The 20,346-nt window shown below is 38.8% G+C and overlaps 1 protein-coding gene across 1 annotated transcript in view; it reads left to right on the top strand.

Annotated features, from left to right (window-relative positions):
• The window catches only part of ADAM22 (ADAM metallopeptidase domain 22), a 131,504-nt gene extending 111,479 nt beyond the window's left edge, over positions 1 to 20,025 (top strand). Inside the window, exons 29-31 of the mRNA XM_088054527.1 lie at positions 3,646 to 3,732; positions 11,157 to 11,280; positions 12,525 to 20,025. Of these exons, the coding sequence (XP_087910653.1) occupies positions 3,646 to 3,732; positions 11,157 to 11,280; positions 12,525 to 12,545 (232 nt within the window). The 3' untranslated portion in view covers positions 12,546 to 20,025. The remainder of the gene's footprint in view (positions 1 to 3,645; positions 3,733 to 11,156; positions 11,281 to 12,524) is intronic.
• The last annotated feature ends 321 nt before the right edge of the window (positions 20,026 to 20,346 follow it).

The following is a 20,346-nucleotide window of genomic DNA, read 5'->3' as shown; positions in this document are numbered from 1 at the left end:
TGGAAACCTTTTTCCCCTGTATATTTGTTTCTCTTTTAAAGGTGCCCCTGAATTTCCGTCTAATTCTCTGCTTTCCTTCTTGCTGCTTGTTACGGTGGTCTCTCAACCCAGCAGCAGTCCTGATGCTACAGGGAGGAGGCTGGTACTTCCCAAGGGCCATCCAGCAACCTTTCACGATGAAGCACAGTGTGTGTGTTCCTGGGAGAGGCCTGCCAGGCAGGAAAATACTCTTTTTCCTGATCGGGTCTGAAAGGCTTGTCCCAGTCTCCTTGGAAGTCCTGTCACCAGCTGGAGAGAGAGCTCCCGCTGAATGATCCACATGCTGTGTCAGTTCAGAGGGGAATGGAGAGAATTGCCAGGGCTATTAGAGGGCAATTATCTCTCTGGTTAGAGGGAGAGCTTGTTTTGCAAGGAGAGAAAATGAACTGAGAATGATCTAACTGTGACCAGCATTTAGTCATTTAGGGGAAAAAAAATAAAAAAAAAGCAACACCAGCTGTTTTGAGGATGCTGCAGAATATGTGGAGGCTTTTCCCAGACCAATTTACCTTTTTACCTTGTCTGGGATATACAGAATAATACTGAAATCTGTTCCGAAGCAGTATTTACAAAGTCCACCTGTGTGGCCCTTAGGAGTCCAATAAAGCATACTTGTTGAGATGGAAGAAAAAGGATAACAGTGTTGGTCTCCTGTAATTAGTAGACTGTAGTTAGCCATTCTAAAATTTGATTTATTAATGCCATACCTTGTGCAGAATTCATTTTTTTTTTTAACAGAAGCACACTGGTGTGGTTGCCTACAAAGATACTTGCATGCATGAGTCTGCAGTAACTGCACGCATTATGCACATACTTTTTTGTATACAGCCAAGCATCAAATAATCATTTAAATAAAATTTCTTAAGGACTGAGCAAGGTTTGAAGTCTGCAGGCCTCATGAGCATCACTGACAGAGTTGCAAACACTTTGGGCAGCTCCTGGAAAATGTCCTGCTCGCACCTTAGCGTGACCCTTGGACTTAACATACATGAACAAGGCTTATGCTAAGCATGGAGCTCTGAGGAGACTGCTAAAGATATTTTGGGACATTTTTAATTGTTTTTGGATGTTTTATAACAAAATAATTATTCTTTACTAAAGGCAGATGGTTCATTACATGTGGAAGGAATGCCAGCAGGCCAAATGCTTTTTCAGAAACATGGCTGATGAAATGGCCTGATAAATAGTTCTCTATTAAAATCAGTTAGAGTTATCCAGGAATGATGAGAGTTTTCTGAATAAGTTGACAGTTTAATTGGGAGCTTGCGTTAAAACGGGTCCCAGGAACAGATAGCAATTCAGACCTTTGTTAATTTGCACTGATTTTCCTATAAGCATTTGTCTTCCTCGTTGTTGTAACTGATACGAACATCTTTGGTTTAGACTTTCTATTATATATTGTCTTTTTGCAGCCGGGTAACCCATGCATCTGAGCCTGGGCTTTCTCTCGCCCACCAAATCCCTGCCCAAGGCATAAGCCCAGGGGGTTCCGACCACCCCCAAACAGGGAGTCGGGATCACAGGTCAGTCTCACCTGCCCCTGCATTCTGGGCTGCCATTTTATCCTGTGAAAAGTCCCTTCCCTAGTATACGATAGTTTCACTGTGGCAAAACACCGTGACTGCTTGGAGGTGCTCCTGCTGATGCAGCGCTAGCTACCCTTCCTCCTCGCCAGCCTGAGGAGTACGAGTACTCTTGAGCCCAGGTCTTTTGCCTTGTTGCATGTTGCGCTACGAGCCAAGTCGAGCTGTCCGTCTAGCTCTAGGCTTATACGTAAGGACACCCTGTTTCAAAGCAGAATTTCTCACTCAAAGGAAATGTGGATTCTGGCCATTACTAATGAACATGTGGCCAGAAAGATTAGCCTGAGGGCTTTCCAATGGTTTAATGTAGTGGTCTGCGGTAACTTGAGTTTAACCTTTTTGTAACAGATGGATTGAGGTGGTGAATGATGGTCTGTAATACACCCAGATCCAGGAAACCCTGCAACATGGTTGTGCAACAATTGCATGCTTTGATAGCATCTTACAGTTTTCTAATCCAGGAAGCCAGATTGGGAGTGTTTCATGGTTACCAAAAGACACTTTCAAATGAAAAAATGCAAGTTTGAAGAATTGCAGCGAGTACAAGAAAACGTACAATTAAAGCTAAAGCAGAAGTTTATTGGCTCCTGGTGACGCTGGCATCAGCCTGTTGCTTCACTTGTGGTTCCTCTGTTTTGCTGCGCTACTGCTTTTGACCTTTTTTTTCTCTAAGACCCCAAGATGGAAAGCATAAAGCACTCCCGATTCCTGATAAATAAGCGAGCTGAGGAAGCTACTTAGAAGCACTTATGGCTGAGGGCGAGTACTTTCTGAGAGCTGTGGCTGTGCTTGCGCGGGGCGGGGAAGAGACGTTCCAGAACAAAAAAGGAGCAAAAGAAGTTGAAAAAGTGCTGCTGCTTTTGTTGTCATCATTGTTTGAAATATGGAGGGGGTTGAATGACAGAAATGATTTGGCCCAACTTTTATTCATCTGAGCAATCCCTTGCAAGGCCTGTTCCCATGTGTGAGGTCATTGCTGTCACTCCCATAAATAAGGGTGGCAAGAATTGTACCAGAAGTATCAAAAATAATTTAAAGAGGAATTTTCTTTACCATTTTCCTTGGTTAAAATTTGTTTCCTATTTCATTGTGCTAGTTTCTGTTTTATAAAGATGGTGATCACAAATAATCATTTGATTGTTGCCATTCATATGTAACAAGAACAAACTTTAAATTGGTTCAGGCAGACTCCTATTTTCTGCATCGCCCTTTTTTGTTAATGTGACAGAGGGGGAGGAATTTGCTTATCTTGTTGGTGGGAAAAAATTATTGCAAAAAAGTTTCCTTCTTCCCGGGTAATCTGTTGTCAGATAATTAAACATCATATTTATTTCATAATTTTAATGTAACTAATATGAGTATACAACTCAGAGTTTTTTTCCTAAAAAGTGTGGTTTTGGTGTCAGTATTGCTTCTGTAAAATGTGAGATAACTCTGCAGCCCACCTCCATTAAAGCCAAACTAAATGAACATTGAAAAATCAGAGGGTTGTTTGCCTGTAAGTGTAAAAATTGTCACTATAGTGGCAAAGAATTCAAACCATTTAACGCAATGAGGCTGAAATTCATTCCTGTAAAAATGGTCGAGTCCAAGATTCTGTGCTTCTTTAGCTATTATCTTGCAATTTATCTAGATGGGTGTAAAAGTATTTCTTTGGCAAGCAAACTTCATGATTCAAGCCAAAATGCCCCTTCATCCTTGTTTTGACATCATGAGGGAGTTCAAACCATGAGCTTAATGCTGGCCCTCTGCACAGGAGTGAATTTTACCCTTAAGGCATTAAATGAATGATGTATCCCAAAGAGTTTCCAGATTAATCAAACATATGAGTCTTGTTGTAGGTCAGATTTTCTCATGCAGTTGTACACGTTGCCTAGTCCTCACCCAAATCCATACTGATTTATTTGCCATATTCACTTGCATTTTGGGGATGAAGACATCCTTGCTAAGCTTGTGCTGTGTGTTCTCAGATTTTCTATTCTTGTTCTTCTGCTTTCTCTGTTCCTTCCATTGCTTTCTGCAGGTATTTAAACCCATGGTTCAAAAGAGAATATAATGTAGCTAAGTGGGTAGAAGATGTGAATAAAAACACAGAAGGACCATACTTTAGGTATTTTGTAAATTAATTCTATAATTCTCATTTTTTAGAGCCGTTCCAGCATATACAAATATCTTGGGACTCCTACCTTGTATAAATCAATACAAGTTACTTAGGTGCAAAGGGCCCCTCTTCTTTTGCTGCATTTTGATGTCTGTTTTTGGCTTCATGTGCAATTTACAATTATTTTTTCTGAATGTTTTAATGAAGCCATTGAAAAGGGTGTGTGTAGTGCATGCGTTCCCACCATCATCTATAGCTTGTAGTAGCTTTCTCATCATTTTATGCCAAATAGTGTTATATGGGCATGAGACATATTTATCACTAATAAAGTAGTATTAATTTAAATAGAATGTTAATTTACTGAAGCAAGTGGTTTCATAACACATTGACTCTACCTACTGTCTTATATAGTGCATACTAAAGTTCAAATGAAAAAAGTATAAAAAGTAGTGATATTTTACCCTCAGCCTGCAATGAAATCATTTATGTATTGGAATTGGAAAACTAAATGTATGAGAATATACTCTGTGCTCTAATTTTCAAACTGCTAATTAATCTGTTACAAGTGAGGTAGGGTTCAACCAGCAACATCACTTGTTTTTGAAAGGGAAAAGTGTACATTATCTGATACATTCCAAGTTACAGAGAAAAAGCACGCATGAGGCTGGGCCCCTGCTGGACGAGTCAAGAGACTGAGAATGTTGCAGTAGATTCCCAAAAGACACAGTCCCACAGCTGAGACAGCTATCTGCATCAGCTGAAAAAAATGAGCCAGCATAGGAGAGAATGGAAGATAATTTATGACAAATAATGTGTGAACAAAATCCATGAAGCTGTATGCTGACATATCAAAAATGAAGATAGTTACAGAAACACAAATCAAAATAATAAGCAAAATCTTCAGCCAAAACAGTGAAGGATGGTAAGAACAAGTAAATAGAATCTTAATTTTTCTACACAAGTAGACCTAATAATAGTGCAACAGGCAGACATTAAATGGCAGGGTAGGAATTTAGTCATTTTTAGAACTAAAAATGTCCCAAAGTCTTAAAACACCATGAAATTGTTACTTTATAAAACCATTTGTGTTTGTTTTCAACACCTCATAAATCACAGACAGAGTAAGCTGCAGTAAAGTTTTCCTATAAACAAATACGAAAAATGAGTAAACTTCAGATTGTCAGTCCTGATCTCGGTCCTGAAAAGCAAGAATAGATCCCCAGTGCAAGAATCCAAGGCTTACAGGAGGTTGTTGTGATTGTGCCAGTTGGTATCAGACAGGTCTCTTGGTTCTTGGACGTTCTGTCAGGGAGAATTGTGAGTCTGGTTGTTTCAGCACCAGGATACAGGGTCCAGGTCTGGTGTCTGCAGTTCAGCAGGTGCCTTCCAGAACTGGGGAGATTTAAGCCCAGAAAAAATACAGAAAGGACTGCAGAGCCTCAAGCTATTCAGTTTAATGGAGCAGCTGAACATTTACCTGATCATGAAGACCACATCACTGCATATAGAGCAAAATCTCTGAGTGTGGGAGGTCCTCTAGATTAGTAAACTAAGACAGATAATGACGAAAGGTCACTGGAAGCTGAAATTAGGCAAACTCACATAAGAAGTGAGGTGTGTTTTGTTACCAAAACTGTTTCTAAAAATAGCTTTTTGACCTTTATTGTTCAGGGAAGGTCAAGAGTTGCCCACCATAACATAATCCCATGGCTGTCTTTCAGGGTTTTTATATCAGAAGCTTCTGGTAGCCATAAACAAAGACATTGATGGAATATGAAGATAGCACTATTTTAAAATAGGTTACTTTAAATGGTTTAGTTAAATATGTTTAAAAATCTGTTTGCATACTCATAATTTGGTTTTCATTTTTTAGTATCAGTATATTTTTAGTAACTAGATTAAATTGATGGGAGTGTACCCTGCCCCTGAGGGTATTCAGCTGTTACACTGAATGAGTCACATTTCTAATTGTATTTGAGATAAACCAAGCATTTTTGGCATGTAGATGAGGATTAAGCTGACCCATGTGAGTTTTAAAGGCATTTATCAGCAGAGATGAAACATAAATCAAATTTTTTGCACCATAGAAGTTTACTAATCACTGCCTCCAGCAGTTACCTTTGGAAATCAGAGAGCAACTAGAATAAATTTAGAAATCTGTATTGTCCTAATTAAATCAGGTAATCATGGGGAAGTATTCTGCAGACACATTATGGAAGATCAGGTCTTCTGAGATGAGTTGCTGTGGGTTTACAAGAGGTTGAACTAACAGTTTCTCCACAAAAAGCAGATGCAATTTTGCTTAATGATAGCATGGACAGGAAAAGACTATTCTTTAGAATGGTGTGTTAGAACAGTTTCTGGTTGGGTTTGAGCCTGGGCCTGTGAAGTGATTCACAAACAAAACAAAACAGATCTTACTTGATAAAACAGGCTGAAGTCAGAATGTCCAGCTGGTACTATATTTTATGGGTCAGAGTCCCAGGAAAAGACATTTACACCAAATATTTAGCTGAGTAATATTCATGTCACTAATCATCTTTGATTTCTATGTTCTTTTAAATGTGTCCTGAAAGTAATACTGCTGTTTAGCTTGTTTCCCTATGTAGTTTTAGGAATAATATGGTAATGACTGGTGCTGTTGTAGGAAGAGTTGAAATAGAATGATGAAAAATAGCAAAAACATTTGCTAAGAATATTTCAGATTTTCAAAAAATAGAGATATTAGTTATCACCAAGATTTTCTCCATCTACTTAAAAAACCCTGTACAAATCATAATTTGTCTCTCTAACACCAATTTCCTAGTAAATTCTTTTCTAATCTACAAATCTGATGGGTATTCTATATAATTACTTTTTATTAATGATAATAATAATAGTAGCTGGTATCTCTGGCTCCAGAAAACTCCCAGGTGTGGGAGTCCTGTCTGTGAGAAAATAAGATCTGTGAAGAAATCTCTCATTTTCCTGCTCAAAGACTAGTCTAGATTTTGATGTTGAATGCCAGGCTATAATCACATAACCTCAGCAACAAAATCAGGCAGGAAGCCTCTCCCTGATTTTAGTTTTGCCGTAAGGGACGTTATTTTATGAATGTGCTTCATAAAGACTGTGTGAAGACTGCTTATTCTGGTTGCTGCCAATTACAAAGTCTACCGCACAGGCTAGCCTTGTGAAATATGGGTAAGGATTACTCAGAATTCTCACTGAATCTGAAAGACTTGATGGAGCCATGATGGAATCAGGAAACAAACTGCCAAAAGCCCCAAACATGGCATTTCTATAGATAATTATAAACAAAAAAGACTAGAAGGCACCTTATTGAACTGCCTACATTTGATTTAATGCAAGTATTTACAATAAGTTATATTTTATGAGTTCTGTTTAAATACAAAAGTAGTTTACAAACAAAGGATTTTTTTTAGATGGAGACTCAGAGCACATAAGCAGAAGGAAAACAGCTGTGCCGTATCAGATGGGCATCGAGAAGGGGCATGGAAGGAGGAGACAGTAGGCTGTCATTTCCCTCCTATTTCTAATGTGCTTTTATATCCTTGATTTTTTTCTCAGTTCCTCTTCAGCTGACCACCTCTATTACCTTCCTTTGTGAGCATCCAGCAGAGACCAGAATCATCACCAGCCCTTGGCAAGTTGCTCTTCCTGAGGCAGCTCTAGACTGTGCTTAAAGTAAAAAACAAACAAACAAGCCTCTTCCATATTACAGCCAAAGCAAAATACTGTTATTGATGGCAGGCAATGAAAAAATGCCTAATGATATCAGTAGGATCAGGATTTTGTTTCAAGAGTTAGGGAGAGGAGCTCATTGAAGCATGTGAGTGCCTGCTTCTGAGGCATAGTTCACTGCTCCAAGTGCCAGCTCAAGCCATAACCATTGTCTCTTCTGCAGCTCCTCCATGATCCTCCTCTCCCCTCTGCTGCTGCTCTTTCTGAGGACATGTGTGCACATTGTAGTTTTTAAAAGGAACTTACTTTAAAATATTTAGCCACACCCATGTTTTTAGAAGATCCTAACTTCATAATATAGGATCTAGGCTGATGATGTCATACAAATTGCTGAATCCACAGCAGCAAAGGTCAAGATTCAGCCTAAAAGATTAGACTGATAGGGTCTATATTTGGGTTTGAAATGCTTTCGTCAGGTTAAATGTTAATTGAATTTCACTACATTATTTCTAAGTCTGCAAAAGAGAATCACTCACAGATCATGAACAGTTCATATCTGTAAAGACCACCTGCTTTGAGTTCAGCTAAAATGACACTCAAAATTGCAAGATGTTTAGTTGTGTGACCAAGTGACACATTTTGCATTGTTTCTTGTGGGCCAACATTTGCTGTTTAGGGACAGGAGGCTGAGCAGGAAGCCCAAGTCTGCAGGGACTGCTTCCAGATGTCTTCCTGGTGCTACAGTGTTTGTTGTGAATCACAGAATGGTCTCCACACACTCTTAGTTTTAGCTTTCAGGAAAGAAAGACACAAAGTGGCCACTCTGTCTTGCTTTCTGGTCAAAAATTAGAATTTTTGCAGGTGATGTGCATGGCTTCATTTGGGATTGGCAGTAAAACCTCTGAATCTCCCTTGTGGCGTGTACTGGTTTCTTGTGTAAGTTTCAGCTGGAAGCAACATTTGGCATGAAAGCCAATGGATTTGATTGCAGGAGAACTGAAACCCTAGTGAAAGCTGAGTGGATCCCATCCTTGACCAAAACTGCCAAGTTTTCCTACCTTTAACCCCAGCATTACCTGCAAGTGTCCCTGAATGCTGTCTCTCCATCCTATAAATGAGAAAGAGCCAGGCATGACCTTTCTCATTTAAAGTATATGTAAATCTGGGATACACAGCACATACACAATTGCAGGGCACAACCTAAAAGGTGACCAAACCACCTCAAACAATGTTTATGACAGAAGACACACTGTAAGATCTGTGAGCATATGCTGAGTCATGTATGTTCACAGTCTCAGTAGCTGGCACTAAAGATGACAAAAACCAGCACGTAACTCAGTAGCAAAAATAAGTGGTGAGGCCCTACGAGGGGAGGGCAAGGTCATTTCTGTAAGTGTGCAACTGCATTCTTGATGTAATGGCTGCAGTGTTGCAGCTGCAGCTGAGCAGCAAAGCTCACCTCAGATGTGCAAACTGCAGGTGAGCAGGCAATGCAAAGGGGGATTGAGAAGGATATGTAGGCAGCTACACTGGAGGCTTGGCCTTCAAAATCTTTGGAAAAGGCAGCATTGTGTTTGAGTTAGGGTGAAAAGTTTCCTGGATAAAAAGACTCCATTAGGGATCCTGGTCATAGGACCTGCTTGTGCAGGGAAAATACTCAAGATGCCCCATCCTTTGGGGCATTATTACTCCTTCCAGGATCACCTGCTCAGATGGATGGACAGGAAGATTGGCTGTGGCTTTTCCTCTCACTGTGGCCTTCTCTTAAGAATATCTAAAATGTGAAGAGCCTGTGGTGTGTTAGGAGTGTTGTGCCTGGTGTGGTGAAAGAGATGTGAGATGCCTTCATTCTGAGCCACTCCCTGGCTGTGCTACCTTATAAATGGCTTTCTGATAGGACTTGCCAAGTCAGATTCCAGTAGCCCAGCTCCTTGTTTCTGATCTCCAAATGTGTTGTTATAAATTTTAAAACTAAAATTCAAAATTCTACTGCAGCAATGGGGCAAAATTTATGAAGAATTGGATTACTATTAATATATAAAATCTGCTTTTCTTATTTGTCCCCTTTTCCTTCTTCTCCCTCTTCTCCTTATATTCTTCATTCTAGATCCACAAATAGTTTATTAGTGATCCATACTAGTCCAAGTGGGGGCAGAGATGAGAGGACTTGTATGGATAGTGAGCAGCAGGGCACTGTTGACAACCTTTCACTGGAATTTTTTTTTTTTAAATTACCCTGTTTTCTTGCATGCACAGTTTGGTGCCTAGATCCATGATGTCGGACATACGGAAACTTTGTTTTATACAGCAGTAACTGTTTCAGGGTTTTTTCCCTGAAAACATTGGTGTATGTCCAGTTCATCTCAATGGGTGATCAGTGTGCAGGTACTGAAGATGTATGCTTCCAAGTTTGGGTAATTGTACCAATGTAAATCTTTTACGTGCTGTTGAACTTAGAGGCTACCACATGAGGCATTAGAGGATCATGAGCCAGACTAGAGAGCTCTCATCATATAATTTCCATTGACACCTTGTTGCTTGTGGCTACCATCAGTCATTGTCTGTATGGGAGGCAAGAGAATGTGCTGTTGTAGGGAGCTACAGACACAACAAAATGATACAATAGTCCAAAATAAAAGTACAGTTATTTAAAGGTAAATAAATTCCACTTATTATTATGGAATCTTTCCATCTTCAGGGACACATTAACTCAGAAGATACTAGACAGCAGTGCTCAGGGAGGGCCGAGTGATGTGCCTGCAGTATTAAGAGGCCTCCTGTGGTAAATGCTCTTGGTCAGTGCAAGAGGACAAGGTGGCCAGGATAGCTCAATTTTTCTACTTTGAGGCCTTTTTTTTCCATTTTACTCTGCCCAGATTTAGAGCCTGATAGGAACCTCTCAAGTGGGAAAAGTGCAGAATCTCAAAACAGAAGCATAAGAGTTTTTCTTGGGTATAAAATTTCAGTCAATAATGTGCTGTTGCCTTATTGACATGAAAAGAATGCCTTTCATGTGATACAAACATTTACTTGCTCCTGCTTACTCTACTCACCTTGTACAGAAATGCTGATTGCCATTGACTAATCAGTCCATTTTTGTATATTCTCATCAGACTCTTTCTTTGGCTGGAACAATATGCACTGTATGATGCTTGCATGTATAACAATTTGTTATTAGCACTTTGTATATGCCTTTGTTACTTCACAACTAACAGTTTGGCCTCTAAATGCATGCATTTGTGTAAATTAATGTTACAAAATTAATACATTTATTTGCTATGTAATTTAGGAGATGTGTAAGATATGCATAAAGACACATAATTGCCATTTAGTCACTGGGAGAAGACATTTGTTCAGCTTGTATTTATACAATTACTGTTTCTATTTAGGCTTTATAATGCCATGTTTATCTTTTAGTTCTGTATTTATTCAATTGCAGATTTGGTTTTTAATAATTTTATAATGATTAATTACAGTACCATATAAAACAGTTTAAGAAATAATTTTTGTTATACGATTCTAATAAGAAGTAGCATTTTTTTTCTTCCAGTGTTCCTGAAATCTCTAAATACCTTTATTCATATAATGAAATTATAAGACTAATGATCAAGCAATTTTATCCCCCTGATATTGAGCTAATAATAAGCTATATACATGGCTCTGAACCAAGCTTCAGAGTAATGGCAGTTGCTGTTGCAGTGCTAGAATGCAAAGACATCACATTTATTTTGTGTGTTTCAACATCTCAGGACACTGTCTCCTGCAAAGTCTCCATCTTCATCCACTGGATCTATTGCTTCCAGCAGAAAATACCCTTACCCGATGCCACCACTTCCTGATGAAGAGAAAAAAGTCAACAGGCAAAGTGCCAGGGTATGTGTCCCTCTTCTCTCTGCATTTCACTAGGGGCTTGATTTATTGGTAGTTTTTCAAAAGGAAACTGTGGCAGATTAACACCTTAGACCAACAAGGAAAGCTGGAGTGGCACTTCCTTTGCACCCTGAACTTCTGAAGCTGCTGAGCCTCTGGCAGCAATAAAGGCTCAACAACTGTGTTTATAGGCAGCTTTTCAGGTTGCTCTTAAAGCTGCCCTGGAGCCCAGATTTCACTACTCTTCTCATTTCAAGCTAAAAATGTGCCCTGGACAGCCTTTGGGCTTCAGAGTACAGGCAGCCCTGGAGCAAGTGTTGTGTTTGCCTCTCCTTTCTTATCCCTTCTCCCAGCAGCTCTCATTCAGCCTGTAGGGATAGCTGCTTTCCAGCTTTATGGAAATGTAAAAAGTTCCAGTTATGGAGCATGTGGAGGGCTCGCATGCCTGGAGGAACTTCACTGCTGTGTGACCTGGTCCCCCTAGAGTGACCAGGAGCTGCTGGAATGTGTGGTGGATAGTAATGCTCCATACGGAGAGATTTCCAGCTGTTCCAAAAGGATTTTGTTTCCTTTGTATCAATTCAAACATAGCAGGTATTTGAATAAGAAAAAAAGTCCTGAAATTTAGGAGCTTTACTTGCAATACCCTTGGTTCATGTTGCTGATGCTGATGAGATTCTCATCGCTGTTTTCTGTCCTTTTCTTTTGAAGAAAAAAGGAAGGGGGTGCTGCTCAGGGAACCTGAAAGCTGCTCCCCCAGTGCTGCTCGGGGCAGAAGATTGTGTGAGGTGCGGCACAAGGTCTCTCAAGGCAGCTTGGAGCCTGGGCTGTACTGATGTGTCTCAGACCTGGAGCTGCTTTGGCAGCAGCTCAAATCCACTGTAGGAAGTCATGCTGCTCTGAGCAGAGTTAGGCAGATGAAAATGGGAAGTTATCACTACACTAATATTAGCTTAACTCTAAGGTAAAAGCTGTCTAGTTCAAGTTTGATGCTTTATTGAAATTTCTCCTTCAAAAAGAAAACTGAACTCCCAGCCATGGACATTTACTATGCCAACTGCAAGTTGTGCTGACATGCTTCAGTCTGCTCACTTGGTGAAGAGATACCCACCAGAGGCTGGGAGGAGATCTGGTGACCCAAGTAGTGTAGATGCAGTTCCCCAAACAAGCTCCTTGCACTGTTTGGGTGACAACCTGTTTTATCTTGGTGTTCAACGTGTGTTTGTGTTCATTTCCCCCCTCTCCAGCTATGGGAGACATCCATCTAGCTGCACTGTGTTCCTGGGGTCACATCAGAACTGTTTACTTTGGATTTTATAGAAACTCAGCATCACTGAGTCACTGCACATTCATCCTCTCTTCAGACAATTCGAAAGATCAACAGAGATGCCCATGATATCGCAGTGATAACCTCCTCATGTGGAAAGGAAAAAACAGTCTTTTTTTTTTTTTCTTTCTATTTTTTGTTGACTTGTATTTTATGGATTTGATGAACCACCAAAACCATAACATTTGACAGAGAATAATTAGCCCAGATGTGACAAGGCTGTTCCGCACGGTGACATAGAATCCCAGCTGCAGTCCATTTGCCAGTTCTGTGTAAGAGAGGTTTTTCTCTGGTTTACTGCAATCCTGAGTCAGACCATAGTGGAACTGGGAACATGCCTCACGGAGAGCCCAGCTGATGTAAACTTGTACGCTGTATGCATGAACCTTGTGTTCTTTACTTTCTACATGTAAGGGAAAAACAACATACTGTAGTAGAGACTAGCATGCAGGAGTAAGAAATATAGGATTTTTTTTTGTGACAGGATTTCAAGCTTTGAAAGGTACCTATTTGACACAAACAGCAAACAAACAAAGATTATATCTTTTTTTTACCTTACATGTTTATAATCTCAGTATACAGATTGTATATATGTATACAATGTCAAAAATAGCTGTTATACGTATGTGTATTTTGCCAAATGCCTAAAGAAACAGTCATGACTAACATCATCACACTTCAGATTTTCTAATATTATGAGCAGATATCCTTGGAATTACAGAAAGTACACTACTGTAAAACTGTGTCTCTCAGAAACTGGTGTTTGACCAAAATCTATACAACCTTTTCAGCATCTTATACTGTCTTGACAATCTCAGTTGTACAGTAGACTGCAGAAACCAGTACAGCAGCACTTTGTCTTAAATCATCATAAGAGGAACCAGCCAAAATCCCATGTTTAGCAAGATAACCATTGTATCCTCTCACAGGTGTAATCAAGAATGATTTGGCAGACAACGGTCTTTAAGTCATGTGCAGCCCAAACTTACCGAACATTTGGGAATACTTCTAAGTGGTCAATTCAGGATGTGGTGATGTGAAGTCTGTCTGTGAGAGTTGCTGTGTCTTTTTGATAGAGCATTTCAAACACTGTTTTAGATGGCAAGGCATAGGTTTATGAGAAGCATAACAATTTCGCTGCACTAGATAATAACAGTGCTGGGCAAGTGGCCAGTTTCATTGCTGTCTTTCAATTTTAAGTTGTTACTGGAATTGCTTTTACCATGTGCTTGAATGCTATGCTTGTTGCCCCTGAAGCCCCCTTGACAATTTTTTGGGGCATTAAACTGAGCACAAGTGAATTTAGCTTAAAAAGAATGGGTTGGGGGGGATCAACTCTTTACCATGTTAATCTTGTGTATAAGTTGATGGTTATATTTTAAACACCTGAGACTTCTAAGGGTTGTTGTAAAGCAAATGCCTTCTGATTGGGAATTTTCAGTTATTAAGAAACTGGACCATATTAAATCAGTTTATAATTCTCTAGTTTTCCAAAACTGACTACTTCTTAGCTTCAGGTAGTTTCGCAGAATAGCAGAATAAAACACCCAGCCGTGTGGTGCAGTTGAATACCCTACCCAACAGCTGTATGATTAATTAGATATTATTGTAATGGGAACATCTATGGTGTTTCTGAATCTTCTACCTCTTTCATGTATTTCCTTTAGTAAGTGAACCCAACACTTGCAGCCTTTTAATGTATTTTTTTAACTTTTACGTCTCTCAATAGTCAGATATATGTAAGATTAAATTAAGAAATGTTTAAAGACGTCGGCAGCTGTAAAATATGTAAGATTTTTAGAAGCATTATATTTTATGATTAGGCTGTATGTTGGATTACGAAATATTGGCCTTGGGATTCAAATGATTTTCCTGCACAGTCAACAGGTTCTGGTAAGTATTTGGAAAAAGACAAATATAAGTGAGCATAAGTGGGTGCAGACTGACCATCTGGAAGGAGACAGTCACTTGTAACTGGTTTAGGGTAAGATTCAGCATTTTTGTGAAAGGTAAATATATCAATCTGCACTGAAGAATATCTTCTGCAAAGATTTACTTTGAGGGTATCTATCTGGATTAAAGCAAGTCGATAGCATGAAATTAAGAAATTAAGGTCTGAGCCATAACTTGAAATCAATATGTCTTTGTTGATTTCACTGGACTTTGAGCAGGACCCTCAAGAGGTTCACCCACGTTAGGATATTATGATAACCTGATCGTCGATGTATTACTCTGTTGCCTGGAAGCCGGTTTTCCCTCCATATTCATATCTTGTCTTTAGTAACTGGACTGTTCATCTTGTGCCTTTTATGGTATTTCTTTGGATACAAACTGGCATATTGTTTTGAATAATCTCATTAGATTTCTGTGCATATCTTACATTTACCACTGTTTTCTTTTCCCTTTCTATTTTGCCTTACCAAGAAGCAGCAAGATTTGGCAGACAGAACTGGATATAACATACTGGCTCTTTCTGCTATGTTCATGGCTTCATGTTTTGCAAACAAATGGCCCTCCTGACTGTATTTTCAATGTAGTATGAACTTCCAGCTTCTTTTGTTTTGCTATAATTCATTTGTAGCATATGATGATACACTTATGTGTGTAGTGTACCTTTAACGGTCACCTTTACATTTGGAGATACGTAGTGACTGGAAGTCCAGTTCTGAGCACAAAGTTTAAGTTAAATAAACGTTGATTTTCACTTTGGTGGTCTAGAGTGAGAATATCACAGGATTTGTGTTTTTGCAAAGTTCTTCTGCAGAGAACTTTGCATCAGATTGGTAACTTGGGAGACCTGAACTGGCAGGGCTGTGTGAGCATCCCAAACCAGTAGAGGTTGGACAGAGAAGTTGTTTGCTTACAAGCTGTCATTTCCTACTTTAAAATGTAGTGTGTTGGAAAGCTGACAGATTAATAACCTTGAAGATTGCAAATATTTTTATCCACTGTAGGTAGTTACACTGGCAATAGCAATATAAACTGCTGCATAATACCTCATCCAGACTAAAACAGAGTACTTGTCACTAATATAGCTCAGTCATTTTGACTCATTGAGACTCATGCAATTATTTTGGTTTTATTTTAATAAATGAACTAGTTATTGCCAACTATGCTGTAGATGCCTGTTGAAGAGAGGAAGCTATCAATTCTCAACTAGAAGTAATTGTTTATATGAACATAGGACAGGCAGGATGAGATATACTTAAGTTACCTTTATGTATTTCAATGTGGGAGAAGAATCCTGTGTAATTTATAATAAAATTAATATGACTAACTGATGGAGACTGGAAAATTGAGATTGTATCTAAAAATAATGCTGCACAATGATGCCACAGTTTAACAAGTAAAGATTTACCTACTAATTCTGGATTTGTTGGCTTAAGAAATTTAATAATCTCAGGCAATATACCAGAGATGGTAGTGACTGATAATTTACATATAGTTTTGTTATATTTAAGTAAGTAGATTCAAGAAGATTGATCATTTTATACAGCCTATCTTTGCTTAAAGTGTGAACTGAAGTCACAACTTGCCAGTCACCTGAAGTGTGACTTGAGTTTGAAGATGGCTTCTTCCAAATGATTTATGAGGTATTGAACTTGTTGAGTTCATGTGCCCATGAAATAATTTTGATTGTGCTATTGAACAAGTAGACCTTTGAGGTATAGCCTGAACTAAAATCAGAAAGAAATTGTGTCAGTAGTTAATGTACTGAAATCTCTTACTCAAATCCCTATTGCTGGTTTGGACTGATTGGTCTTGTCAATACAACTCTTTTCAAAACCAGAGCTAAGAATGGGTACGCACACTCTTATAGACATGCATATCCTGCAACTTCTGCCCAAATTTTCTGTAACTTTGTAAATGAATTGATTCATGGATATAATGTAATGTGAAAGAAGGATGAGACTCCATAACCCTACAGGATATGCTCTTCAGTTGGCCCTTAGGACTTGCTCTGTCATCAAATCCCTTACCTAGTTGTAAGCAAAATTATCACATTCCAGTGTAAAACTCAGTGAGCTCCTGTTCTCTTCCATCCCCTCTTCACTCTTACTGAAAAGCATTTTCATGAATGCTTTCATCATTTTCATGAATGTTTCAATGGAAACATTTATCCACTAACAGCTTCTGTGAGTTGGCTGACATCAGAAAACTGCTAAGTTGGTCACCTTTTCCTACTATGGATAGGATCTTTTCAATGCAGTTAATAATAGTAGGTTTAGAAGAGATATCAGTAAGAAATTCTTTACTCTGAGGGTGGTGGGACACTTGCACAGGTTGACCAGAGAAGCTGTGGATGCTCTATCCCTGGAAAAATTCAAGGCCAGGCTGGATGGGGCTCTGAACAACCTGGACTAGTGGAAAGTCCTGCCCATGGCAGGGGCGTTGAAACAAGATGATCTTTATGGTCCTTTCCAACCCAGACCATTTAATGATTCTGTGACCTTTTGCTTATGCTATAATCAGGTGATGATGTCTCATATCTCATGGATTTTCTACTGGTTTTGCCTGGGGATGAGTTAATTTCCTTTACAGTAGCTGGTATGAGGCTGTGGTTAGGATTTGTGCTGAAAACAGTGTTGATAATGCAGGGAATTTTTTAGTTATTGCTGAGCAGTGCTTTCAATGAGCCTCTTCTGTGCCTCACATGCCCCGCCAGCAATTGGGCTTGGGGTGCATAAGGAGTTGGACAGCAGACCCAAGGGATATTCTAAACAATATGATGCCATGCTCAGAACCAGTCCAGGGGGAAGGTTGGCAGTGAAGAACTGCAGCTCAGGGACTGGCTGAGCACTGGTCTATTGATGGTGAGCAATTATTTTAATTTGCATCACTTGTCTTTTTGGGTTTTATTTCTCTCTCTGTTAATTCCCTTTTCATTATTTTTTTTATTATTACTACAATTGTTTAATTTTAATTATTGAATTGTTCTTATGTCAACCCATGAGTTTTCTCACTTTTACCTTTCCAATTCTTTTGGCCCATCCCACTGGGGGTGAGGAGCAAGCAGCTGTTTTGGGGCTTAGTTACTTGTGGTTAAACCAGAATGCTACTGCAAAAGTTACTGCAAAAAGCACTTGGTGACTCAGCTGTACTGTGTCTCTCCCACCTTGTAGCATTGTTGAAGGCTAAGCCTCTTTAATCACCAAGTTTGGGAACCTAACAGTTGAGCTGTTTCCTGTTTCTCTTGCTCCAAATCTGAAGATCATCTGTTTCTTTCTCTAAATTCAGTATCAGTGTCATGGGATAACAGTGGACTGTTTGAACCACTGTTTTCAACCAGAATATGATGTTATTTGCCTCATTTTTAAAAAGCTTGTGTATTTCAGTCTCCATGGAATACCTAGAATGGATGAGCTGATGACCCACTATTTGCATGGCTTCCAAATCATACGACATTATCAGCAACATGGGATTTGACTTTGATCACATTTGATGTGCTCAGTTGGTTGGAGCACAGTGTTAAATAACACCAGCATCAAGGGTTCAATCCCCATATGGGCCATTCACTTAAGAGTTGGGCTTGATCATCCTTGTGGGTCCCCTCCCCAGAATATTCTGTGATTCCTAAAAACAAATTTGAATAAACTGCAAAAATATGTGCAGGTTGTGGCCCCATGTCTGCACAGGGGAGTGAGGTTCCTGTGTGCACGTATCTATTATCCTAATAAGGCAAAAAAAAAAATGAAACAGTGAAATTAATTGTGTAAACATAGCTGCAATAGAGATAGGACTCTCTTAAGTGTGATTTTGTCAGAAACAGGAAAGGAAGTAATAGTTTCTGTCATCTGTGCTAAAAATCTGCTCTGACTTATTTTCTAAGTCAGCTTATGAAAACGATTTCTGGTGTCTCAAGTATGGATGCTGATGTTAACTGCAGCTTTGGAAACAGCATCTTGTGCACCTGGCACATGGTATCTTGTCATTCCACAACAGTTTTCTGCAAGTATTTGGAGAAAAGCACTACAACAGTCAACATTCCTAAGTTATCTCAGCCAAGTAAGAAAAACAAGCAGTAAAAATAAATTCAGAACACAGATATTACTCACACTTGACACACTGTACCTGGCTTCCAAATTGTCTCACCTAGCCAGGTCTGGCAGGTCTAGCTCTTTATAATCCAGTCTATACCAGTTTCAAAATCTCTTCAGCTAAACCAGCTTTAAACTGTTTAAAAACTTCTGCTACTTAAGATGGGCCATAGTTGACATATAACTCAGAATGAGATGAGGAAAATTTGGGAAAATAAGCACAGAGCAGTTAAAAAGAAATGTTCTCTAAGGGAGAAGTAAATGGTGTCAACACAATTTTTAATTGCTAGAGCATAGAATGTCAAAGCAACAAGCTTATAGTTTTCTGTTTCTGTATTCCTCTGAATAAAAAAATAAAGCTTTTGTTTTAAAAAAATCAACATGAGGCCTTAAGACCTTATATATTCTAACTTTAGCATGGAGAGTCTATTTTTACAACCATGTTAGAAATTCTGTATATAGGCCTGACTGACCTTGTAAGTAGAGTGGTGCGAGCAGCTAATCATGCAATATTGTAAGACTCTGTAGAACAGCAAATGCTGATTTAGTCTGATTATTGGTACAAGAACTCCTGCTCACTGTCTGTGTAGACTCTGCATACTATACACTTGGAAATACAGTCCAGAACATACTCAAACTGTGAATATATAATCTGATTTTTCTTTTCTTAAGGATAAAAATATATTACAATAGGTAATGTTTTATATAGAATACAGTAATTATTTTTATTGTTGCATAAATGCAAAATATTTTTTTCAGAATAGCAAAGCATTACAGAATTTTTAATCTGCTGGAGAAAACACTATTTACTGTATGACCAGTTCTTTCAGCAAAGCTTTTGGGGTGGTATATACCAACTGGCTCTGCCACCTTCATTTTGTGCTGATGCTTAACTTGGGCATTGCTGTAAAAAAAAAAGCTATTTTTTCACTCATACTAGCCATTATTGAGAGAGGCAAGTAGAATTGTGTTTCACCACTGTGGCTGGGCTAGTATTGGCAAAAATAATGATTTGCATCATATCATTGTCTTTGCTAGTTAAAATCCTTTAAAAATCACACCTGATGTAATAAAAGCGTAAGATTTTGACAAACATCAAAATGAAGCATTGCAGTTTAAGACTTTCTAGCTTTGAGTGTGATATTTTTGTCATAAACATTACAGGCATTGGGCTGTTGAATGAATCTGGCTTTCATGTAGCGAAACAAAAGGTTGCTTTTTATAAAATCAAATCATTGTAATTTGGGGTTCTAAATTCCTGCTCACTTTTAATAATAACAGCGTCACAGTATTCACTTCTACAAGAGTATTTAATACAAATGCCTGTGGTTTTCAATGTTACTAACATGTTGTAACATCAGTAAAGTGACTTTCAATGACAAAGACTGTTGTGTGTATTTTGTTCTTCTAAGTTGTATTTAGCACCTTCTTTTTTATAGATCTCTATAAAATAAAGATGTTGTTTGCATGGGAAAAGGCTAATAGTATAATATAAATATTATTTTTCAAATTCCAAGGTTGAAAATGATCCAGTGAGTTCCTCAATTCTTTGTCTTAGGGGCCTAACTGTTCTCAAAGCAAATCTAAAATTACTATTCCTTAGTTTGCATGCTTGAGGGCAACCTAGGAAAAAAACCTATTTGAAACTATGCCCGGTGGTTGGCTCAAAGGTCGAGAGCAATCACCTCACTTGGTGTCACGTAA

This window comes from Pseudopodoces humilis, chromosome 1, assembly GCF_049639895.1.
Source record: "Pseudopodoces humilis isolate 2021_Gansu_Grassland_sample_001 chromosome 1, ASM4963989v1, whole genome shotgun sequence".
Classification (NCBI taxonomy): domain Eukaryota; kingdom Metazoa; phylum Chordata; class Aves; order Passeriformes; family Paridae; genus Pseudopodoces; species Pseudopodoces humilis.
Note: the sequence above shows the minus strand (reverse complement) of the source record. Positions and strands in the feature narration are given on the sequence as shown.